Source organism: Ooceraea biroi, chromosome 8 (assembly GCF_003672135.1).
Source record: "Ooceraea biroi isolate clonal line C1 chromosome 8, Obir_v5.4, whole genome shotgun sequence".
In the NCBI taxonomy this organism is placed as follows: Eukaryota; Metazoa; Arthropoda; class Insecta; order Hymenoptera; family Formicidae; genus Ooceraea; species Ooceraea biroi.
In genome coordinates this window covers 9,709,200-9,729,522 of record NC_039513.1, presented here as the reverse complement: position 1 = coordinate 9,729,522, position 20,323 = coordinate 9,709,200, and the positions used below count along the sequence as shown (strand labels likewise).

The 20,323-nt window shown below is 45.6% G+C and overlaps 1 protein-coding gene across 24 annotated transcripts in view; it reads left to right on the top strand.

Moving 5' to 3' along the window:
* LOC105275603 (polypyrimidine tract-binding protein 1) overlaps nucleotides 1–20,323 on the top strand; it is a 350,912-nt gene that overhangs the window by 285,613 nt on the left and 44,976 nt on the right. For 22 of the 24 annotated variants that reach the window (XM_026971636.1, XM_026971645.1, XM_026971644.1 and 19 more), the window contains one exon: nucleotides 7,285–7,473. In XM_026971636.1, coding sequence (XP_026827437.1) covers nucleotides 7,285–7,473 — 189 coding nt within the window. The remainder of the gene's footprint in view (nucleotides 1–7,284; nucleotides 7,474–20,323) is intronic. The other 2 variants (XM_026971633.1, XM_026971626.1) reach the window with 1 other exon arrangement.

The following is a 20,323-nucleotide window of genomic DNA, read 5'->3' as shown; positions in this document are numbered from 1 at the left end:
ATATATTCCTGAGGTGCCCCGGTGGCTGAAAGGCTCGAGGGTACAGTAGTATGGGCGCGAGAGGGTGAGGAGGGACAGAGAGAAAGTTGGATGGAGGCGAAAGAAGGAGACAGGGTGCTTTCGCGGAGCGGAGGGCCGGGGTGGCCTCGCTTGGGTGGTTGGAAAATCGACAGAAGGAGGCTAAGAGAGGGTGGTGCGCTCCACGCAGACACCCAGCGTCCCCATTGCACCCTGGGGTCTGTATTAATGATATAATATTTCTTTGATTCACCGGAGCGCCGTACCTCCCTTAACAACCACCCCCGTGGCCCCGAGTTGCTCCCAGTCCTCTCCGTTCGTCTCGCCTCCTCTCGCTTCTTCCTTAAGCAGCCGCGAGGAGATGGAGGAAGACAGCGGACGAGTTCAAACGTAGTTTCTTCTCGCTCCGGCCGTAGGAAAACCCGTTTCGCGTCCCTTATAGCGGAGATAAATTACATTCATGTTCTCCATCCCGCACGCCCGCACCCCTCGTGCCCGGAGCAACCGGGCAACCAGAGCAGCTCCGGGCTCGGCACGAGTCTTCGTTCGAATCGTTGGCGTTGGAAGACGAGATTCCGGGAACGTAGCGGAGTTTATTTAAATCAGAAATAACTCTCCTTATTCCGTTCCCTCCCCTCTGGAGTATGTCTCCCTTTCTCTCTCTTTCTCAGTCATTTTCAACCCCCGCATTTCCCTGTCTTATCATCCTCTCTGCATCGAGACTCACTAGAAACTTAACGGATGACTTATAACGGTTAAACTCCATCAATGGTAACGAAGTTCCGCTTTATCTGCTCTAATAACAACCCAATGACAAAATATCTACTTCTGCGAGGTATCGTGACATTACTATGGTATCCCTCGGCTAGCAAGTCGCAAAGTCCAATCGGCTTAAATCTTTTTTAAATTTTCTCTGAAAATTCGAGCTTCAATATTATTATATTATACAATGTCCCGCAATTACGTATAATGGAATTTAAATGAAAATTTTGTTGGACTTGATGTCAGAAGAGCATGGAAAAGAGACACGATCTTTTCGAGAATTGCTCATGATACACCCTACTTTGTACATCTACGTTTTTTCTCTTGCGCTTGCATAGTTTTTGCGAAAAGGCAATAGGGAGAAAGAAACTCTGGATGATAGTAATCTCCATGACCGCCGAATACCGCGCGATTATCGAACTTCCCAAAGGACCACCCTGAGACTTGCAAAATGCGAGACGTACCGCTAAGAAAGCACCCACGGGAATTCGCGAACTTGGACGGACTTATTCACCGGATGCGAATAAATTTCGGCGGAGCTCCGCTAGCGAAGTCGAACGACGCGGAAGGGAAGAGGGCAAAAGGATGGCTTCGAAGGGTCGATTTTCGCGCGAAGGCGACCCTCTTCGATCCGCCGGGACAGCCCATTGCCGCAGGACCTCTGTACACACGCAGGCACACAAACGCGGTTACACGTACGTGTACGCTGATACGCGTAATACGTTGGTAGATGGATGTTTATGGCGGAGCGCGAGTATTCGATCCAATAACGGCTTTATAGCCGACATCGAGCGCGAGTGTCGCGGTTCCTCGACGGCAAAATGTTAGAAAGCTCGTGGCCAGGCTCGCCGAATGACTGCCGGATAATCCGGGATCACAAAAGGCGAGGCGCCCGTCCGGATCGAGATTCGGGGAGCTAGCTCTCGGGAAGCAGAGGACACGAGAAGGGGAGCCTGGGTGCCATATGTCACGACGTGGGGATTATAGAATTTCGGTCGTGGCGAAACGTGTTTGTACCGGGATTGTCGATTTAATTCGATCTCGATGGAGGAGCTCTGGCGAGGGGAATATATATATCCAATCATAAATAAAAATTCCGCAATAACGAATTGACGTCGCAATTTTAAATTGTGATTGCGCAATTTGTATGGAGGAAAGAGAATCAGTGCGTCATGTTTCTCATAGCAAGAAAGGAAATGCGGATTCAGATTTGCGATGTTCGTCCTTCTCGATTTCGAAACCAAAAATAGACATCGCGTGCCGTTGTTTGAAGGTACCGATATATAAAATGTAGGTATCCGGAAAATAATAAAGTTGCTCCGGCTGCCTTCCGCGGTGATGTACGACCCCATAAATGTAGCCGGCTCCCTTGTAATGGGGTTCTGCCTACCGTTGGCGGTACGCCCGTACGATTACCACTGTGCCGTTTCTCGTTTCGAGGTTTTCCGCGATTGCCCGCAGCGTGTTGCTGCGCTTTCTGCGCGACATATTAAAAACTCGAGACTCGAAATCTGATTTTGAGAGAGAAATCGCGAGATTGCCGGAGCGAGAAGTAGGTGCGTCTGTCGAGCGAATAGTCGAGCGCGATGGCCGTCGCGATGCTTGATTAGGATGATCGATGGATTAACTTTAGCGAATATAGAAATAACCATCGTTACGGCGATGTGATGTAATGTTGATGGCATCGCGTAACAGATCGCGATATTTAATAGACTTGAAATCCACGCTCGCCTCCGCACACGCTTGAAAAGTGTGGCACCCTCGATCATAATTAAATACAGCGTGTTGCGCGGAGTGCGCGGCAACGAGTTACAAATGGTCGCTGGAAAACATTTCCCGGATAGTCCATGAAATCCGAAACGCTTTCGAAATGTCACGATAAAACGGCAAACAACGCGAAACATCCGCGCCAACGAGCGATGCGCGCCAGCCAGCTCGCTGCCAAAGAATGCTCTCATTTGCGTTTTATACGGCAGAATCGGGAGGGGGAGGAAGAGGGGAAAGCAAAAAAAATATACACCGGAGTACATGCCTGGCTTTGTAAAATGCAACGACCGACCATAACAGTGTAACCGTCTGCTCGATAATTATCGATACGTCGGGTGTACGCGCGCGTGAACGCGTGTGCAGTTTTGCGATGGGGCTTTGTTTCGTTCAATTCCCCATGTCGTTGTCGTGCGAAACGAAAAACACGGCGGCGCAAATCGCTCGCGAATAACACGCACAATAGGAAACCGCGACTTGTGACACGCTGCGATCTGTGAGATCGGTGTCGCGCGGCGGAGTTGTCACGCGAATTCCTCTCGACTGGCGTGAATGTCATCCTGATCGCAGTTACAAAACTGCACTGACTGATATTACTTCAACCGCAATTTCCGTGCTGTCCCTCAGTTTCGATCGACGCGATCGACGACTCGACGCGGCGACGGCGCCTCATTTCGCCGCTGCAAATCGATCATTGTGCGCGATCCTCGCGCGATCGACGACGAGTGAGCATCGCACGCGCGTCGTTAGGTGCCTGAATAGATCATTGTGTCGAAAATCGCAGCGCTTAATCGGCGACGCGAGCAACGTGATCGCGCGGCCGACCATGTGAGCTCGCCAACATAAGGGTTGATCCTGGATTCAGCGGATCCCGCGCGGAGGATTTCGTCCCATTCGCACGGAAACCCAATTGCGCGGCTCTATGCGTCATTAGCGCTGGAAATGGAGTTAACGCCGTTAAATCCGGGTCGGTCAGTCCGCCCACGATATTATTCGCACTTGCGTCTGCTCGCACGTTCGCTCGTTCGTTCGTCCGTTGATTCGTTGGTTCGTTCATTCGTTCGTTCGTTCGTTCGTTCGTTCGTTCGTTTGTACGGTCGCATGCGCAGCCCGTACTTGTGCAGGTGCGCGGCCGCTGCGCGAAATGACGACTCTGATGGAAATGCGAATGAATGATCGTTCATCCCGACTAACTCGATTTTCACCAACAAACTACGTACATTTTTCCCCTCGAGTCATCTCTCTTGTTTCTCTCCTCCGCAACTGCATTTCGTTTCTTTTCGAGGTTCCTCGCAACACTTTTCGCTCGGTACTAATTTGATGATTATCGGAGCATTATTATCAGGAGAAATAATCTTGGATTCGTTGACGTTCGCAGATAGTAGACGAATTTGATGATAGCAAATCTTGCATGGTATGTTCTTGCAAGCTGCTTGTCCGCCGTGAACATTTGACAATCCGGAATTGAATTTCGGTCTCACTGACCAGACGCGGGCAAGTAAAAATAACGCTCATCGGAAAATCTAAAGCAGCAATTTGGAAAGTCCCGCGCGATGATAATCGCGCGCAGTCTGATTTGTGCTTTTTGTACGGCAAAATGAATTTTTCTTATTTACGCTTTTGTGTGGATTTGCTGACAAGAAATTTGATTTCCTCCAACATTTTATCAATATCGAATCTCGCCGCGTTACCAATATTTTCTACTCGCGGCTCATTCGACAAATATTTTTGATCTGTAATGCGCGAATAAATCTGTGTCACTGCACAGGTAGGAAGAGTATTCGATGCTTTTACATCCTAATGAGCTTAAACACACGTGTAAATAATTTATGTATGCATAAATTAATTGGCGAACAATGAGCCGCTAAACATACTGCTTCATATTCGATAAAAGCACTTGCGCTTATTACGTGGGTTTTTCAAATATTTATTTTAATCGCGCGGATTTAATCCAATCCGTCAAAATAATTTGTTTATGGATACGCAACGTAGACGTCACGCATGTTGTTTATGCGTTATGTCGCGAATTGCAGCCATGCGTTCAACCTGCATTAACAAATTGCTTTCTCGTTAATTGAAAGATTATATCAGCTGCAGATCACATAGTGTGGATACAAAGGACAGTTTGTTGAAGTAAATACAAACACCACACATAAAGTAATACCATTGTTTGCTTAGTGTTTCAGTTTACAATTAATTAATTTGTCCGCGCTATGTATGCGCCGTAATTAGTGTAAGTGTATGGTCTAAATGGAAAATGTGTCGACGAGTGTGTTTAGATGAAGCAAATTTGAAATAGTGCAACTTGTGTGACATTATAATAATTCCCCGCGCTAACTCATTTTACGGAAGAGTGACATAATGGCGCATATTTTATGACGTGTTTGTTACAGCGACATTCGGAGTGTATAATGAACAAATATGTACAAGTTGCCTTTTGAATTTTACGGTAATTTTCGTTTTAAATTTCACGTAGTCTCCACAATAAATTTTTTAATGTTGATATCATTTGATTTGACTCGTTTCACTGCATAACGAATATTCATTTTGTCTCATCACGTTATCACGACTTATTTCTGTAATTTTCCTGAGACACGGCGAATTAAATTGATGCTTCTCTCTGTCCTCTTTTGCCAATTCCAGTTTATTTGCTAGAGTGTACCGCAGAAAACGCACGTTCAAATAATCTAACACATAATGGATGACTCCGCGATCGCAAGCTAAATTAAATATCGCGGACACTATCCCATCGATAATAATGCGCTCTCGATCTTATCGTTCAACAGAAAAAGCTAAAGATTTATAACAAGTTCGCGAACGTAAAAGAAAATATCAACATGCGGGCGCTATTTATTTAAAATTGTTTCTCGATATCAAGCTTTTTGAAGCGTTACAGTTTATATATTACAGAGCACAACATATAATATTTATTGAGGGATCATGTTATTTTCTCCGTGCTTTTATTTGCGCAAAGATAATGAAATTTTACGAAAATTGCATCACGTTAAGTGCACAGTGATGAGTATACATGAAGACATGCATCATTCTTCGCGGTGCTCTCTTTGTATGTAATATAATAATAAATAATAACAAATTTTGAGATTCGTCCGGATCACGATCAAGCTACATGCCCCGAGCTTTTCTATATAAAAAAGCTATCATTCGCGTTTCAATACCGTCTTTCTTCTTTCCGGCCATGACGAAGAGAAACGATGAGGCTTTAAGTAATATCGGTCCGATGTGAAAGGGCGAGTACACGAGTACAGGAAGACGAAGGAAGACGCTGGAAAGTGAGGAGAAAGCGAACCTTGCGAATGCATCGAATGTATTGAATTGAAAATGGATCGCGCGGAAAAGGAAGCACGAAGAAAAAGACGGAAAACTCGCGGAAGGCTCGGCAATAATGACGACGACGACGACGATGAAGAATATAACCACGATCTGTGCATAAACATTCTTCTCCCTCGTTTCCACCGTGTCCAACACTTTATCCATCGCTTATAGATTATGAGCAAATGCAGCTATCGCGAGACCTCGCTTCTCCGACGATTACGCGACATTTTATTAATTTTCTCTCTGTATCTCTTCCCCGAGCGAATCAATTTGCCTTCTATACTCGGCTCGATTTCTGCCTCAGCAAGATTGTGCCCTTCTCCTTCGTTCTTCGTGCATTTATCTGTCTATCTCCGTTCTCTTCGTTTCCCTTCGCTGGCCGCGATAATATAAAACGCTCGAGGGACGAGGCGGTGTGTAATGCTTTTTATTAAGCTTCCTCGATAAACGTACCACTTGACTATCGTGGATGGAGACTTCGCGAGCGTCTTCGGGGAATTTCCCTTTACGCCGAGTTGCGCGCGGCCACATTTTAGAAATGCGGGATTATTAATTTTATGAAGACTCAAAGGAGAAAAGGAACCCGAGCGAGAGAGATGCCGCGGCCGGAATGCTTTCTTTTCTCCGTTATACGATTTACTTTTATTTCCGATGTAGTTACGTTGGAAATTATTGTAACGAGTAATGTAGCATTATACATACAAAAAAAAACAGAAATAACTTTATGATAATATATTTATCTAAAAGAAGGATATATAGATGCACAATTTTTAGGACTATATTTAAAATTAATTTAAAATAAACTATATTTAATATAAAAGAGGTTTTTTTATTCCGAGCTAATTACAATTCCTTCGTTTCCACGACACGAAATTAAAGCGAAATTCTTGTGCGTACAAGTTTGCTCGAAGCCCACCCCTCGTCTTTCTCTGCCGTCCGCTTGAATTTTGTCGTCTGTCAGTGTTTATTCATACGCGAGTTGCAGATATTCCATTATGACTGGTGCTCCGAGGTAAATGTAAAAATGCTTTCTGTTCTACCCTTCATATTTTACCTCTTCGCGCATAAATCAGAAAATCTTAGCATAATTTCCCAAGATCAGTTCGGATTGACATAACTGCACGGATCATACGGTCGAGTGTCTTTTACTTCAAGTTGTGCATGAGATTTTACATAACGAAACTGCAAAGCGTGAACACCTTGCAATGTCATGCACATACGAGCAACGTCAGATGTTGATATATCGCGAGAGGATAGATAATAATAAGTTTGCGCGAACAGATGAGAAAGAAACTAGAAGCGATGAGTTTATTATAAAATATTCGTTCGAAGAATAATGTATATTTTTTCTTTTTTTTAAACGTCATAATTCTTCTTTTCTCATCAGATTTATCTTTCTTATTGCAGGCATTTCTGGAAATGGCGGACGAGAGTGCTGCCGCGACCATGGTGACCTACTACGCTTCCGGTATGGCTCAACTCAGAGGCAGAGCGGTTTACGTACAGTTCAGCAATCACCGTGAACTCAAGACGGATCAAACGCACTCTAACAACGCGGTCAGTAGCCCAACAAATGATGTCGCCAACACTTCTGAGGTCTGTGTCATACTTCTTGCTTCACTTCTTTCTTGCTTCACTAACCCGCGGGAATCTGCTGCATGAACCACCACGCTCTGCTCTCGAACTAACTTTCGACCGCTTCCTAACACTTGCATGCCTTTCTTCTGTCTTCTTGCGTATCTCGATGACACATCCGATACCGAAAGTGCTCAAAGCACAATACAAGGTTAACAAGACACGTTGAAATTATCGTCTCACGATGGTCTCACGTTTCATGAAGGTTGATTTCGCGCGGAATTCAATTCCATGTGAAAACTGGCATTTCAGCAACTGCGAATCGTTACATCTCGCATTTTTGTCATTCTAACGAGTACCCTCGTCGTTATATTCTGTTCATGACGGTGACTTCGATGCCCCGAGGCGTTAACCAAAGGTGGCAAGCGTGAGACAAGGAGGGTAGAGTCGAGTCGCCCCAGCACAATGGATGTTAACTGCGGCGTTCGGGTCAGGTCGTGTGCGTCGATAGCGAACCGCTTCTCGGCAGTGTGTTATTCATGTGGACTAGTTAATTAAGCCGATACCAGCCCCTTGCACATATCCTTGCCGCGACCATCGAGGCAACAACCGACGGCATTGGCGCGACCACGCAAGAGACGCCACAGCCATTTCACCGTCAAGTCAATCTAAACACTCGCGTCCACAAACTCCGTTATAATTAATGCGTCCATAATTTATGAACGATCCCTCGGGCGCGAGCGAGCGCGGCAGTGCATCCCGCCGTACACACCTCTTCTCGCATCCCTTCTGCCTCCCTCCCTCCCTCCCTCTCTGTTTCTCTCTTTCTCTCTTTCTCTCTCTTTCCCATAGTGTGACGCACCGTCTGTCACGCATACTTGCAACTTGCGCGCGTGTCATCGTGCACCACCGGTCATCATCGGAACTAGTTAACTCGTTGCGCAATTCGGCCGCCGTTTCCAATGAAATTTGTCGGCGAATTAATTAGCATGCGAATTCGTCGGCGAATCAATTAACGGAACTCGGTCAGAGAGCGTTAACTCACGCCTCACTGTCATCACGCGTATTTTTTTTTTTTTGAACAGCTCCCGATGCTTTAACGTTTTTCATCGAAATTTATTTGACCAACTGTTTCCACTCGGAAATCGAACGTGGACGTGATGCTAGAATTACGAAGTGCGCGCACGTGCTCGGCAGATCCGCAGCACCATTGTATCATCATCTTTTCGCCGTGGTCTTTCAATTTCGACCGCGTGACCAAGCCGATATTATCGTTAACCAGCCTTCGCCAATTCGCGTTGTCGCCCTCGTAACTCCGCAAGTTTCCCGATGCCACGGTGTGTCGGTCTGTCTGCTTCCATCCCCCTCGAAGCTACTCTCCTGAGTTACCGAACTGCCGTTCCTACCCTCGGGAGCGCAACTTCACGGTGGAAACGGACACCGATCCCACGGGGAATCCTCCGGGAAAGTTTCGCGTGTATCGGTGGGGTGATGGTCCGCACGAAAAATAATAAATAAGGGAGTAAATAGCCCGGCGACGCGCGCGGTCGCCGCCACTGTCGCCGTCGATGCTTCTTCTTGACACGCGGAAAGTTTTCGCGTGTAACCGTGAAAACTTTATCGTCGGCAATCCGTACATTTAGCTGTACCTTCACCACTAAAGTCATCACATATATATATATATATATATATCTTTCTCTTTTTATTCCACCTGTGTACTAATTTATTCAGAAATAAAAGTTCTCAGAATCCTCGACACTTGCAGAACTTGCAGTTTACCTTGTCATATCATTTTAGTGAAAACATTATTTCATAAAAAATGTATTTTCCTTTAAAAGCGTTTTTATCAAATCGCTGTAATTACAGATGCATTCTCGTGGTCTCATTTGCTAGCTTTACACGCTCAACGAAAATATCAAAAGCACTGAACGTTGAAGCGAGACATCATCTCGTATAACGGTGACATTAGAATTATCCCCGCATTTTCCCTGCATGTAGAACACGATGGTATTCCCGAGAGACATGCAAAGATGGTCGGCGTTTTGGTTTCTCGGCGAATTCGCTCGCTCTACGGCGGAATGATTTCTCGCCGAGCATCCGGGCTGACAAACGACGCCGAAAAAGCAATCGCCGTGAAAGCCCCGGCGATGCGCTTCTCGTGCGGCCTGTGTCTCTACGTGGGGGCGACGATGCCGGAAATTCCGCGGTCGGAACGCAAGACGAACGTCGCTATGGTCCGTGACCGATGCGCTCCTTCCGAGCTCGCCCTCGGTGTAGCAACAAAAAGGCAAAAGAAATCAATTTTACATGAACGAGGAAACAAATCCGCGACGACGGCTGTCACGAGACGCGCGCCTTTTATCCCCGATTAAAATATCGTTGCACGTTTCCAACAAGAGAGGGATGATTTATCCGAGTCCCGTCAGATTTCTCATCCCTATGTAATTTGGGACTACTCAAACTCCTCGCGCGCGCGACGCGAGCAGTTTCTATGCCTCTGAATTTCGGTTGCTCCTCGCGTACCGTACGATGCAATCCAGTTGTAAACTTTTAATGATTTAATACTTTCACATCTCGTTTACCTGAATTGGTATTTTTTCTTGCACATGCTCCGCTGCTATCGAGAAATAAGAACGAGCGAAGGAGTGAAACAGTAAAGAGGAATCAAATTGAGTGTAAGAGAGCGAGAAAAAAAGAGAATATATTTATGACACGCAGTTAATGCGACCACCCCTGGGGGCGATGTGTCGGTTAAGTAAATGCCCTACCGGCGAACTCGTTTAATAAAGACGCCGTGCGCCGCGGCGCCCCGGCATTGTTTAGTAATTAATTTAGAGCTGTGCTTACCGCCCCAGAACACGTTGCGGTGCTCTTTAGAGCAGGCACGAGCAGATAAAAAAAGTGTTTCGGGTAAGAAGTGATAAACGCGCGGGAGTGTTACAACGTGACGCCGCATTGCGCCCAAAAATAAATTATTATCAAGGGAGATATCTAATTAAAAGCCAAATTAAATCTCGTTAAGGTGAACGCTGTGAGCAATTAGGAGTCCTAATTACACCTTTTAAATGTATAAAATTACGTCGGAATTGGAATAATACATGCATTCTAATAATAGTTACTGAAATTAGGAAAGTTGAAGAAAATTGATATTAAATGTTTTATAATTGTATTATATGTGTAATGTATTAAATGTTTTATAATTGTATTATATGTGTAATGTATTCTAGTACTGAACTGTAATGTACTGAAAATCAAATTTAACATTGATTTTTTATAAAATCAAGTTAGGTATGCTTAGATTCATTTAATATGGATTTATCTGATTCTGTAGCCGCAAACCGAACGGGAATAATGAATTGTAGCAGCAACGTGTGTTGCGCAAACTTAAATCAGATAATTTATCGGATTAGTTTATTTCACATGCTTTATACATTTTACATGCTTTACACAGTAATGAAGTTTTAAAAGTATCGTCAATTTCTTCTTAAAATGCACCGTTCTCAAGTTTCCATGCTCGCGAGAAGTTTTCCGCGGGAATCTGGAAACCCAGAATTAAGAGGCATTTTTATGTGGCTTACCGCATAACATTGGTGCATTGCCGTGTTAGTTAGTAATTTAGATTAATTTTGGTATTCCGGACTCCGTTTCTGCGCGGTCGCTTTTATTGCTCCTGTCCTCGTCCAAATGATTTCGCTTTTGTGCTCGGAACTTCGGCCGGATTTAATTTGGGCTCGCGCGCAAATACCTTAGCGTGCACGGAACGGAATTTCATAGTAATATACCTGCTTATAACTGTGAACACGGTTATAGCAAGCGTGGCTTACATATGAGTTCAGCGAGAGAGCAGGTTTTTTTTATTTCGGAACAAAGAAATTTGAGATGTTTTCAACAAATCAATGCGCCATTTGTTCGCTCTTTTTCATATGTGTATACACTGTTATGTATTTATTTGATGCTGCTTAATTCGATATCGTTATTTAAATTTCACGATACGCGATGTTAGCCTCCGGGAGTATAAAACCCTGAAGCAAAAAGCAATCGGGAGTTTTTTAATTGTAACAGGCCGCGCAATACACGCCCGTATTTTATATTGTAACTTTACCTCGACGCTAATTGGTATTTACTTCGTACCTTTACGTATCATTGTCAAATATAGAGTAAACAACAGAATCGTAACCGTAGACCATACAGCTTTTCAATGCAGACTGTATCTTTTTTTTTTGTTATTCATGATGAAAATATCTCTCAATAGTGCATGAATTAAATATTGATCTTTTTCCATGTCATTGCAAAATTTGTGAGTATTTAAATGGATCATGTAACATTATTTCTTTCTCAATGACCGGTTTACTAAAGCACTCAACGAAAACCAACGAAACGTTTTACAGGATAAGCGACGCAAAAATTGCAATACACTATTCGTTCGGAATATTATTGCGTGCTCGCAAAATATTCAAATTGAATTTCCGTAAGCAACTTGACCGTATCCTTCCGTTTGACGCACACGTTTCGTTGACGGGTGGACGGCGTGCTCGAAAATGCGAGTTTTCGCCTTCGTGAAGCGCAGTCTGGCGCGGAAATCCGCGGAAAAGTTGGCCGCGCGATAGGCCACGCGCGAGCGGAAAATTTTTATCGCCTCGCCCGGTGACTCTACGGCCGAGGGAAGAAAAAGAGAGAGAGATGAAGAGAGGGAGGCTCTCGGTTCCTAATACTTTAAAACAGATTTACGCGAGAATGCGCGGTCGTAACAAAGCCGGCAACAAAGGCGCGTCGCCCGTCTGTACGCGAAAGGGAAGGCGCGCCGCGGCTAATGGTTTTTCCGACGAGGAAAACTTTCGGTAGCCTTTAGTAGTCGCTTGCTAACTAAACCCACGCCCAGTGAGAAGCCCCATAAAAGGCGGCCTCGTGTCCTGCTATAACGGCGCGACATAATTCTGCTTTACACCGTTGGCGAACAGGCCGAGCGGCGGCGACTTTTTTTCCGTTACGCCGGAAAACTTTCCGTCAGCAAAGAGAGAACGGTATCGCGATAGATCAGGCTCGTTTCTAAAACCCTCGTAGGTTCCGTACTCGCGCGGTATTAACGAAACGCGATTCTTTCGTAGCTTCATCTACGAGCAAAATTTATAGGGATTTTTATAACGCTTCGAGACCGCAGCGCCTATATAAATTTTCTGCGATTAACTCGTGTCAACATTAACATTTTTCGTCGGCATTTAGCAGCGTTGCGCGCGATAAACGCGGCAATCATGAATAAATCTACGTTACCGCGAACGCAAACGTGTCCGCTGAACAGCACATTTGACTAAAACTTTATCGTTGTCTTTTCTTTTTCATTATCGTTAGTATATTTTCGCGCATGTTACAAATGTTATGGAATCGGAAAGAGAGCGCGAAAGAGAGCACAAATAAACCAAGAGAGCGATTTTCAAATAGAAAAGGTAATAAGCAGTCAGAATGCAAAGTAACGCGGTTGAACAAGCTGGATAAACAGGACGCAGGAGCTCAAGAGTAGAAAAAGTAAAAAGCGAACAAAAATCTGAATATAGTCGATTTAATGGAGAGACGATAAAAATGGAAGAAACGTGCATACGCGTGCACGAAACGGTACGTGTATTCATGTAACGATGTACATACGATATGTGAAAATCTTTACGAGACGCGAAACGAACGTAGAAATAAACGGAAGATCGGGAACACACGATTGGCAGTTGTAATCTCGGATTTAACGGCAATTCTTGAAATCAATTCCAACGATACGTTACCTTCCCTGAAGAGCACGTAACGCTATTCCAATTGAAAAGTTAAATTACACGTACTAGTTTAATCTCGACAACGGTAACGTAGATTATTAATCTGTTCACCGCGCGGCCATTGTTTACGGGCTAATGCCTTCCATCGGGGTAATTGCGAGCAACATAAAAGCGGGCGTTAAAGCCGGAAAAGTGATCGTACATATATATAATCTTGCCGCGTCCGGAGGGAAACCGGCGATGGATCTCACACTCTTTTTCCCTTCGGGGCGGCGTATATACGCGCGGCAAAGTGGTGTAATTTGGGGCATTGTTCTCGAAGTAAATACAACGGGGGTACCTCAATAAAACCCTCCCTCCCTCTTCCCACCCGTTACATTAAATAATTAATACGTATGATACAAGCCTGCGCTACCATTACCACGATTGTTGGATACACACTATTTTATAGATACAGACGTTCCTTTTATATTCCTCGGTAGCATCTTGCTTTTATAGGAATCACTTTCCTTCCTTCGCACGCGCGGGACTTATTGGACTCGTAAATTTTTATATAAGCTACAAAGACAAAGAGAATCACGGAGAGTGGCAATTTTTGTTATGTGTTGATTAACGATAAATTAAATAATCCGAGTATACTTTTAATACACGTCTCACAACTCAATCGTCGTAGACACGTCGGTGGTGAACGGCGTGCGATTTTCCAGGGATTTTTCGGGATATTTTTGCGTCTACCGTGAGTGACGTGGAACGGGGGAGGGGGTGGGTAAGAAGACGGACGGAAGGAGGCAGGTGAGAAAAGAGGGTTGGGAGAACCGGGGAGATACAATGCACGGGGCGTCTCACAGAAACAATGCGGCGCGCCGTAGATCACCCGAGACACCCTCCATTAAAAATATTACGCCATCTTGCCCGCGTAGCCATCCACCGAGCCCTCGCCGTCGACCCTCTGCGTTCCCGTGGCCGGCAGCTCAACCCTCCTCCCCCTTGCGCAGCTACCCTGCTCCACTTCGGCTGACAGCCGCGACAGGTCCGAATAACAATGTGCCATTGTTAGACCTACATTCACTGCATCGAGCTCTGAAATATGCAAGCCACGAAGACCGTCGCGCTACACAGAGGCCGAGTCTTCCACGCACCCTTGAGCCACGAAAGCGCCACCCCACATTCACCCCCGTCCGTCCGTCCGGTCGCCAGTCCGAGCGAGCTTTATCGCCGAGAGGAAATGTTTCAACCCTTCTCCTCGCGGCGAAATTTCGGCTCGGCCGAGAATGTCTATCCGTTGCGGGACGAACGAAATTTCCGCACGGGAATTATCTTGTAACACCGGCCTGCACTTTATCCCGCTATATATGTACCACGCGATCGACTTGGGATAATAACAGACAATCGATTTTTGTGACGCCGATAATATACTAATCTACACGTCACAGGAATAGAGGTTCAGCTGTCAATTAATTTAATGGCGCGCAGTACGGTATATTTTTTCTTCTTTCTGACAATATTTACTTTGACAAATTTGGATTTCGCTATTTTCGGACCCACGATGGCCGTATTGCATTATCATGTCAGGAACGGCAAATTGCATGTAATTTTTTTCTTCGGGATGTAGCGCTCGAAATAGATGAGCTTTTCAGTGGCGTGCGAGAAAACTTTCCGACGTGTCGCGATTCGATGAAGTAGACTTTGTAATTTAATACAAACGGCCGTGTAACTCAACCCTCAACATTTTCGACAAAAGTAGACTTTGCGACGGTTGATTAACTCCCTCTCCCTCTCTCTATCTCTCTCTCTTTCTCTTCCTTTCTTCCTTTCACATCCATTTATTAATTCACGATCCGGAGCTTTATGAGTGCACTTTATTGCGGCCGGTGACATACAAGTAAACTCGTTTATTTCAGCGTATATGCCGCAAGAAAAAGTGACCTACGGTTTCTCGCTTCTGACGTCATAATACAGCTGCGGTGCATGCATAATATTTGATTTGAAAATAGATATTAATCACCCCAAAAATATGGAGGAAATGAGGTAATCATAATTGCTGATAACGGACGTTATTACAGTCGTCGCGTGGAGATAATGGTCGGTACTACCGTGAATGTAATAATTAGCTACATTATCTAGATCGTCGTCCAATGTGAAATATGATTTCACGTAATTTATCATCGAAACTCAAACGCATGATATGAAAAAAAAAAGAAAAATTAATCTTAATCTTTGTTAGCGCAATGGACATGCGAATAAGAAGCGCAGCACAATGCACGTAATTTTGAGGAAGCCTCTTTCTGTAGCAGTTAAAGAATAAACAACATCTATCTAATCCATCATTTCCACGTTCGACGCGTTTTCCATTCTACGTCATATTTCACCCTCGGTCCTTGTCGCCATGAGGGTGAGAGAGAGAGAGAGAGAGCGCTCTTGCGATGGCGAGAAAAATCGAATATTTTCCAGCAACAAATCTGAAAAATCGCCGTTCTCCCCCCTTCGAAACCCGAGAAGCGCGACTCATCGTCCACCCCCGACTCGCCGAAGCCTTTGTGCGCCTCCCTCGGTGTCGGGTCTCGTATCGATGGCTTTGTACGCGTATCGCGAAGCCGCAGACGCCGAGCCTATTGGCACTTTACCAATACGGAACAGAGCTGATGCTGGCCGCGGAAACAGATAGATTGTCACCATTTTTCCGCCGTTGTCAGCGCGTACCCCGTGGACGCACCAGGAGGGATGAACATGAAGACGTAGGAGCGTCTTGGGAACGCGAGCGGCAGTAGAACGTCCCCGTCTTTCCGCCAGAATCGACTTTCGTGTAAATTTTTTAGGCGCCGACTATTTCGCTGTTACATGGGCTGATTCGGCAAACACTACGCGTATAGGGATGAATACCGTCGTATGTAGGTGTCGGATGTGGGTAATTCCCAGGGAGCGCCATAGTGGATATTTTACATCGAATTACAATGTGATAGCGAAAGAGAAACACGAAATGGAAAACGCTCATCGTACATACGTCAAGCGGAAAGAAATTAGAGAGAAAGCACTCGGATCTTTTTCCAAAATTTATCATGCACTCTTTCCTTCTCTCTTGTCTGCTCAAGTTTACTGCCGAGTGCTGTAATAACTATGATGCTCGTTAGATTTTGCTCAATGTCGCGGTAGTTTCTCGTGTCTCGGTGAATCGGTGATTCTGGTACCGGCACGAGTGGTTCTGGGACAGGCGAACTGCTGGGAGAACGGGATAAAAAAGGGGTGACACTACAAGCCGGGAAGACTGATTATTCTGACTGCAGAAGAGTCCGTCTCTTTCTTTTTTTCGGCTGGACGGCCCACTCCATCATTTTGACAACGGCGAATCCCGCTCGTAATGTCGTCCAATGAACGCGGCGCGTCCTTTATCCCGCGAGCGAGCGACCGAGTGAGCACACGCTCGCGCGAGTATGTACGAGCATTGAAAAAGAAGAATGGGGACAGAAAGCGAAAGGCAAAAACCGTAAAAAAGTGAGACTAGAGAGCGACGGGGATGGCCGGGCTCGGGAAACCGGGCGCGTATAATGGAATCCGCGACGCTACGCGCGTCCTCGTAGGGCAGGGGGTGAGAAAATGGTGTCAGGGTTGTGCATGATTGAAATCGATGGTCGTACATCGACCGGGCCAACAAATTTTCCCCGGACCCAAACTACGCGCCGAACACACCGTCGATGTTAACGGCGTCGGCGCGTAAGCGAGGATTGATATCGCGCTGGAAATCGGTGCCGCGCGCATGAATTTCAGGAGGAATTTAATTTGACGAAATCGCACGTGGAATTGACGAAGTTTGGCCAATACGCCTCGTTCCTCGTTCGTTTGTCGTTTTGCGCGCGAATCGACGTGAATTGAATTAAATCTCGAAATGGACGTTTGAAGCGCCGGAAGCGCGCGATGAAAATGGAAGCGGTCGTACGCTGGGCGTTTGTACGCGACGTACGATCTTTCGCATCGGTCGGGCTCGCATTTTTCTCCGAAACGTCACGCGTTTCAAGAGACATTCGTTCCAAAAGAGAATAATTCCAATGCGAGATGGAAATCGGTACGACAGGGACACGAAATGATTTCGATGTACCGACTCCTCGGAGCTGCTCGAGGTACGACTAATCACGTCGTACCCTTCACTTTTTCACGGTGAAACCGTTTCAGGATTAAGCGTGGAACGTCGCTCTGATGAAGTTCGCCCGATTACTTTTTATTTCGCGCTCTTCACTGTCCGTTAGCGGTGATATACACGTTGGCTGCGCGCCGCCGTCATGGCAGCATCTCCGCGTACGTACGGCGGAAATTCCATCGCCGCTGGCCGATGAATTATTCAGGGAAAATTTCTACGTTGCCCGTGTAACGAGCGTGCAGCACTTCCCGCGCAGTTTTCTTATCGCGCTCCTCCGCGTTTTTTAACGATGCGCCTGTGTCTCTATTTCTCTCCGGCACGGCCGCGAAGCATCACGCGGATAACCGTGCTCCGCCGTGTTATCCTTGCTCGTTTCGCCAAGAAATCGCAGGACGTTTCCCGGCAATTCGAGGGGCTCCCTTCCATTCGACAATCCGCCGCGGCTTCTCGCTCCCAAGCGTGCATTAATTCTTAATCCCTTCGTTTCGCTTTGAAGTGCACGTTGCATCGCATGGGAAGGGCCGTTCCAGAATCAAGCTAAAGAGCGCGCCGTAGAGTAATCTAGTCGACGATATTAATTAAAGAACATGGAGCTATCAGGAAAAATGTTAATCTTCTCTTCATTCTCTCTTGAGGGAATGAAATCGCGCAACGATGTGGAGAAGAGTGACTCGCTGATGAACGCGAGGAATTTATGTATAATATAATAACACAATGAGATGTTAATGAGGCGTCGAGTTTTCTGGCGCCAATTAGTAACAAATCTTGTTTCGAAATGTCAAATTAATCGCGCAATTCGGAGCATAACGAGATGGCACCGCGACTTTGCGCCACAATTCGCAAAGATTCTGAAGCCGTCTGCGATTTCACGGAATCCTCTTATTTTCTCAGACACTATTATTTTCTCGGGCAATTCGACGAGCGAGTTGGAAACGGTTGGGACAGGAGATACTCTCGAAAATTCTCCTCATCGCAACTCTCATTTCGTCGAAACAAATAATTCCCGGACGAATGTAATTTATTTCGAGTCGCGGATCGAACGCAATTAAGCAATGGGGAGACACACAAAAAAAAGAGAAGTAACAATGGTCGGTATTAATCATTCTCTCGTAACCGCCGTTCCTTTTTTCAATAACTTTAGCGGTGAGAGCGGGCGTCATTACTCAAATTTGATGCAATTAAAGAGAAACAATATACCGTCGATCAAATAACTCGTTCCAATGATACGAAGCCTCTAAGAGAGAAATAACGTAAAAGAGAAAATGGTCCGCTAATAATCGTTCTCATTTTTCCATTCTAATTTGAAGTTTAAAAGCATTGTCGTTTGGTCGCTATCTTTATCATATCTTTACCAGTTCGCATTTTATCACGATTATTAATGCCGTGTGCCATTATTATTTATTATCTGGGCCATTTTCATCTAGTGCTCTCAAAGAGTGACGGTTCTTTAGCCGCGAATTCGTAGAAACTTCTCAGTTTTGAAAGGGAAGCAAAACCCATCGCGGCGAAAGATTTTTATCAACGACACGATGGAAACTCCGGAAACGCAGTTGGTTCGGTTGATCTTCAGTCAGAAATCTAAGAACCGCAAACCGCGGTTTTAGATCGTGACAGCCGAGCCAAAGCTTGAAGAATCGCAATCTTGACGAACGAGAGCGGAGATTTACCCGACGAGGAAGACTTACATAAATCATGACGTGTTCGTGCGAACGGATTGGCTTATTATCCCGCGTGAAGCACGACTTGTAAATTTTCAGATAGACTGGCAGTGAGAGAACGGATGAGAGATTGCGGGGAAAGAGAGAGAGAAAGAGAGATTGAGGAACACCCGCGACTCAGCCCTTCGCCAAAGGTCGCGTATAAAACTTTAACGCCCGCACGGCTTTTCGCACGGCGGCGGCGGTGGTTTTAAACGAAGTTTTACGGCGCGATTTCGACCGCAGCCAACCGAATGGTTTCCGGCGCCGCGGTACCAGCACCAGGATACGATTATCCGCGGTGTGGCGAGTAAAAATAGACTCGCGGGATCTTATCGGATGCAGGTCGGATGCAGAGACGCGTTGCGAGATAACGATCACGATTAGCCAAATAGAAAAGAGCAGAGAAAAAGAGAAAGAGAAAGGAAGAAAGCGAGAAAGTGTGGAAAGTAGAGGTGGATGAAAAAGAGGGGTGATAGATGGACGAAGATAGGGAGAGAGAAACAGAAGGAGCAGAGGATCAGCGGTAACGAGTAATGGAAGGTTATGGTAATGTTCTCAGTCTCGGCACTCACCGTTAGTTCCGAGGCCACGCTATCAAAGGGGGATAGAAACTACCCCTAGGAGTAGTTATTTCATCCCTTGAAAGCTGCTTCGGGCAAGTGCATAGTCGCGGTAACGATCCGGACCGGCGTTCCGCCACGGCAATCTTATGGCCTCGGAATGTTCGCCGTCTTACACGCATTGCGGATCACAGCATCGCGAAGCTGCTTTATCACTCCTCTTATCATTCACTGTGCTTTTTCGTGGTGCGGACTCTCGCGAATCACGGGACCGGCAAATCACTCCGGTTTTGAACTGGTTCTGGTCCTTCCCGCAATTCGTCCGTTGTTGCGTTCAAACATTGATAGAATCATGTCTGTTGAGTTAGCACCCCCCACCACACAAAATCGAAATACTAAATATACAGGAACTAAGTGCTCTTTATGTGCTAATTATGTGCTCTATTCACGATTTTTGTGCTCAAGCGGTTTAGCGAGAAATCGCAATTAAAAATGGGGGTGCTGACTTAACGTAAGTTAGCACCCCCACTCATTGAAAATGCATACCAAACCAAAAACTTGATACGCCAGAATTATGTGCTTTTTATGTGCTTTTAAGAGCATTACACAAAATTATCCTATTTGAAATAGTTTAGGAGATGCATGTCAAAAAAGATCGATACATACATCACTGATACAAGAGTAAAGTGCCCGTTAAAATAGAGATAGCGAAATGATTCTGGACTCAAA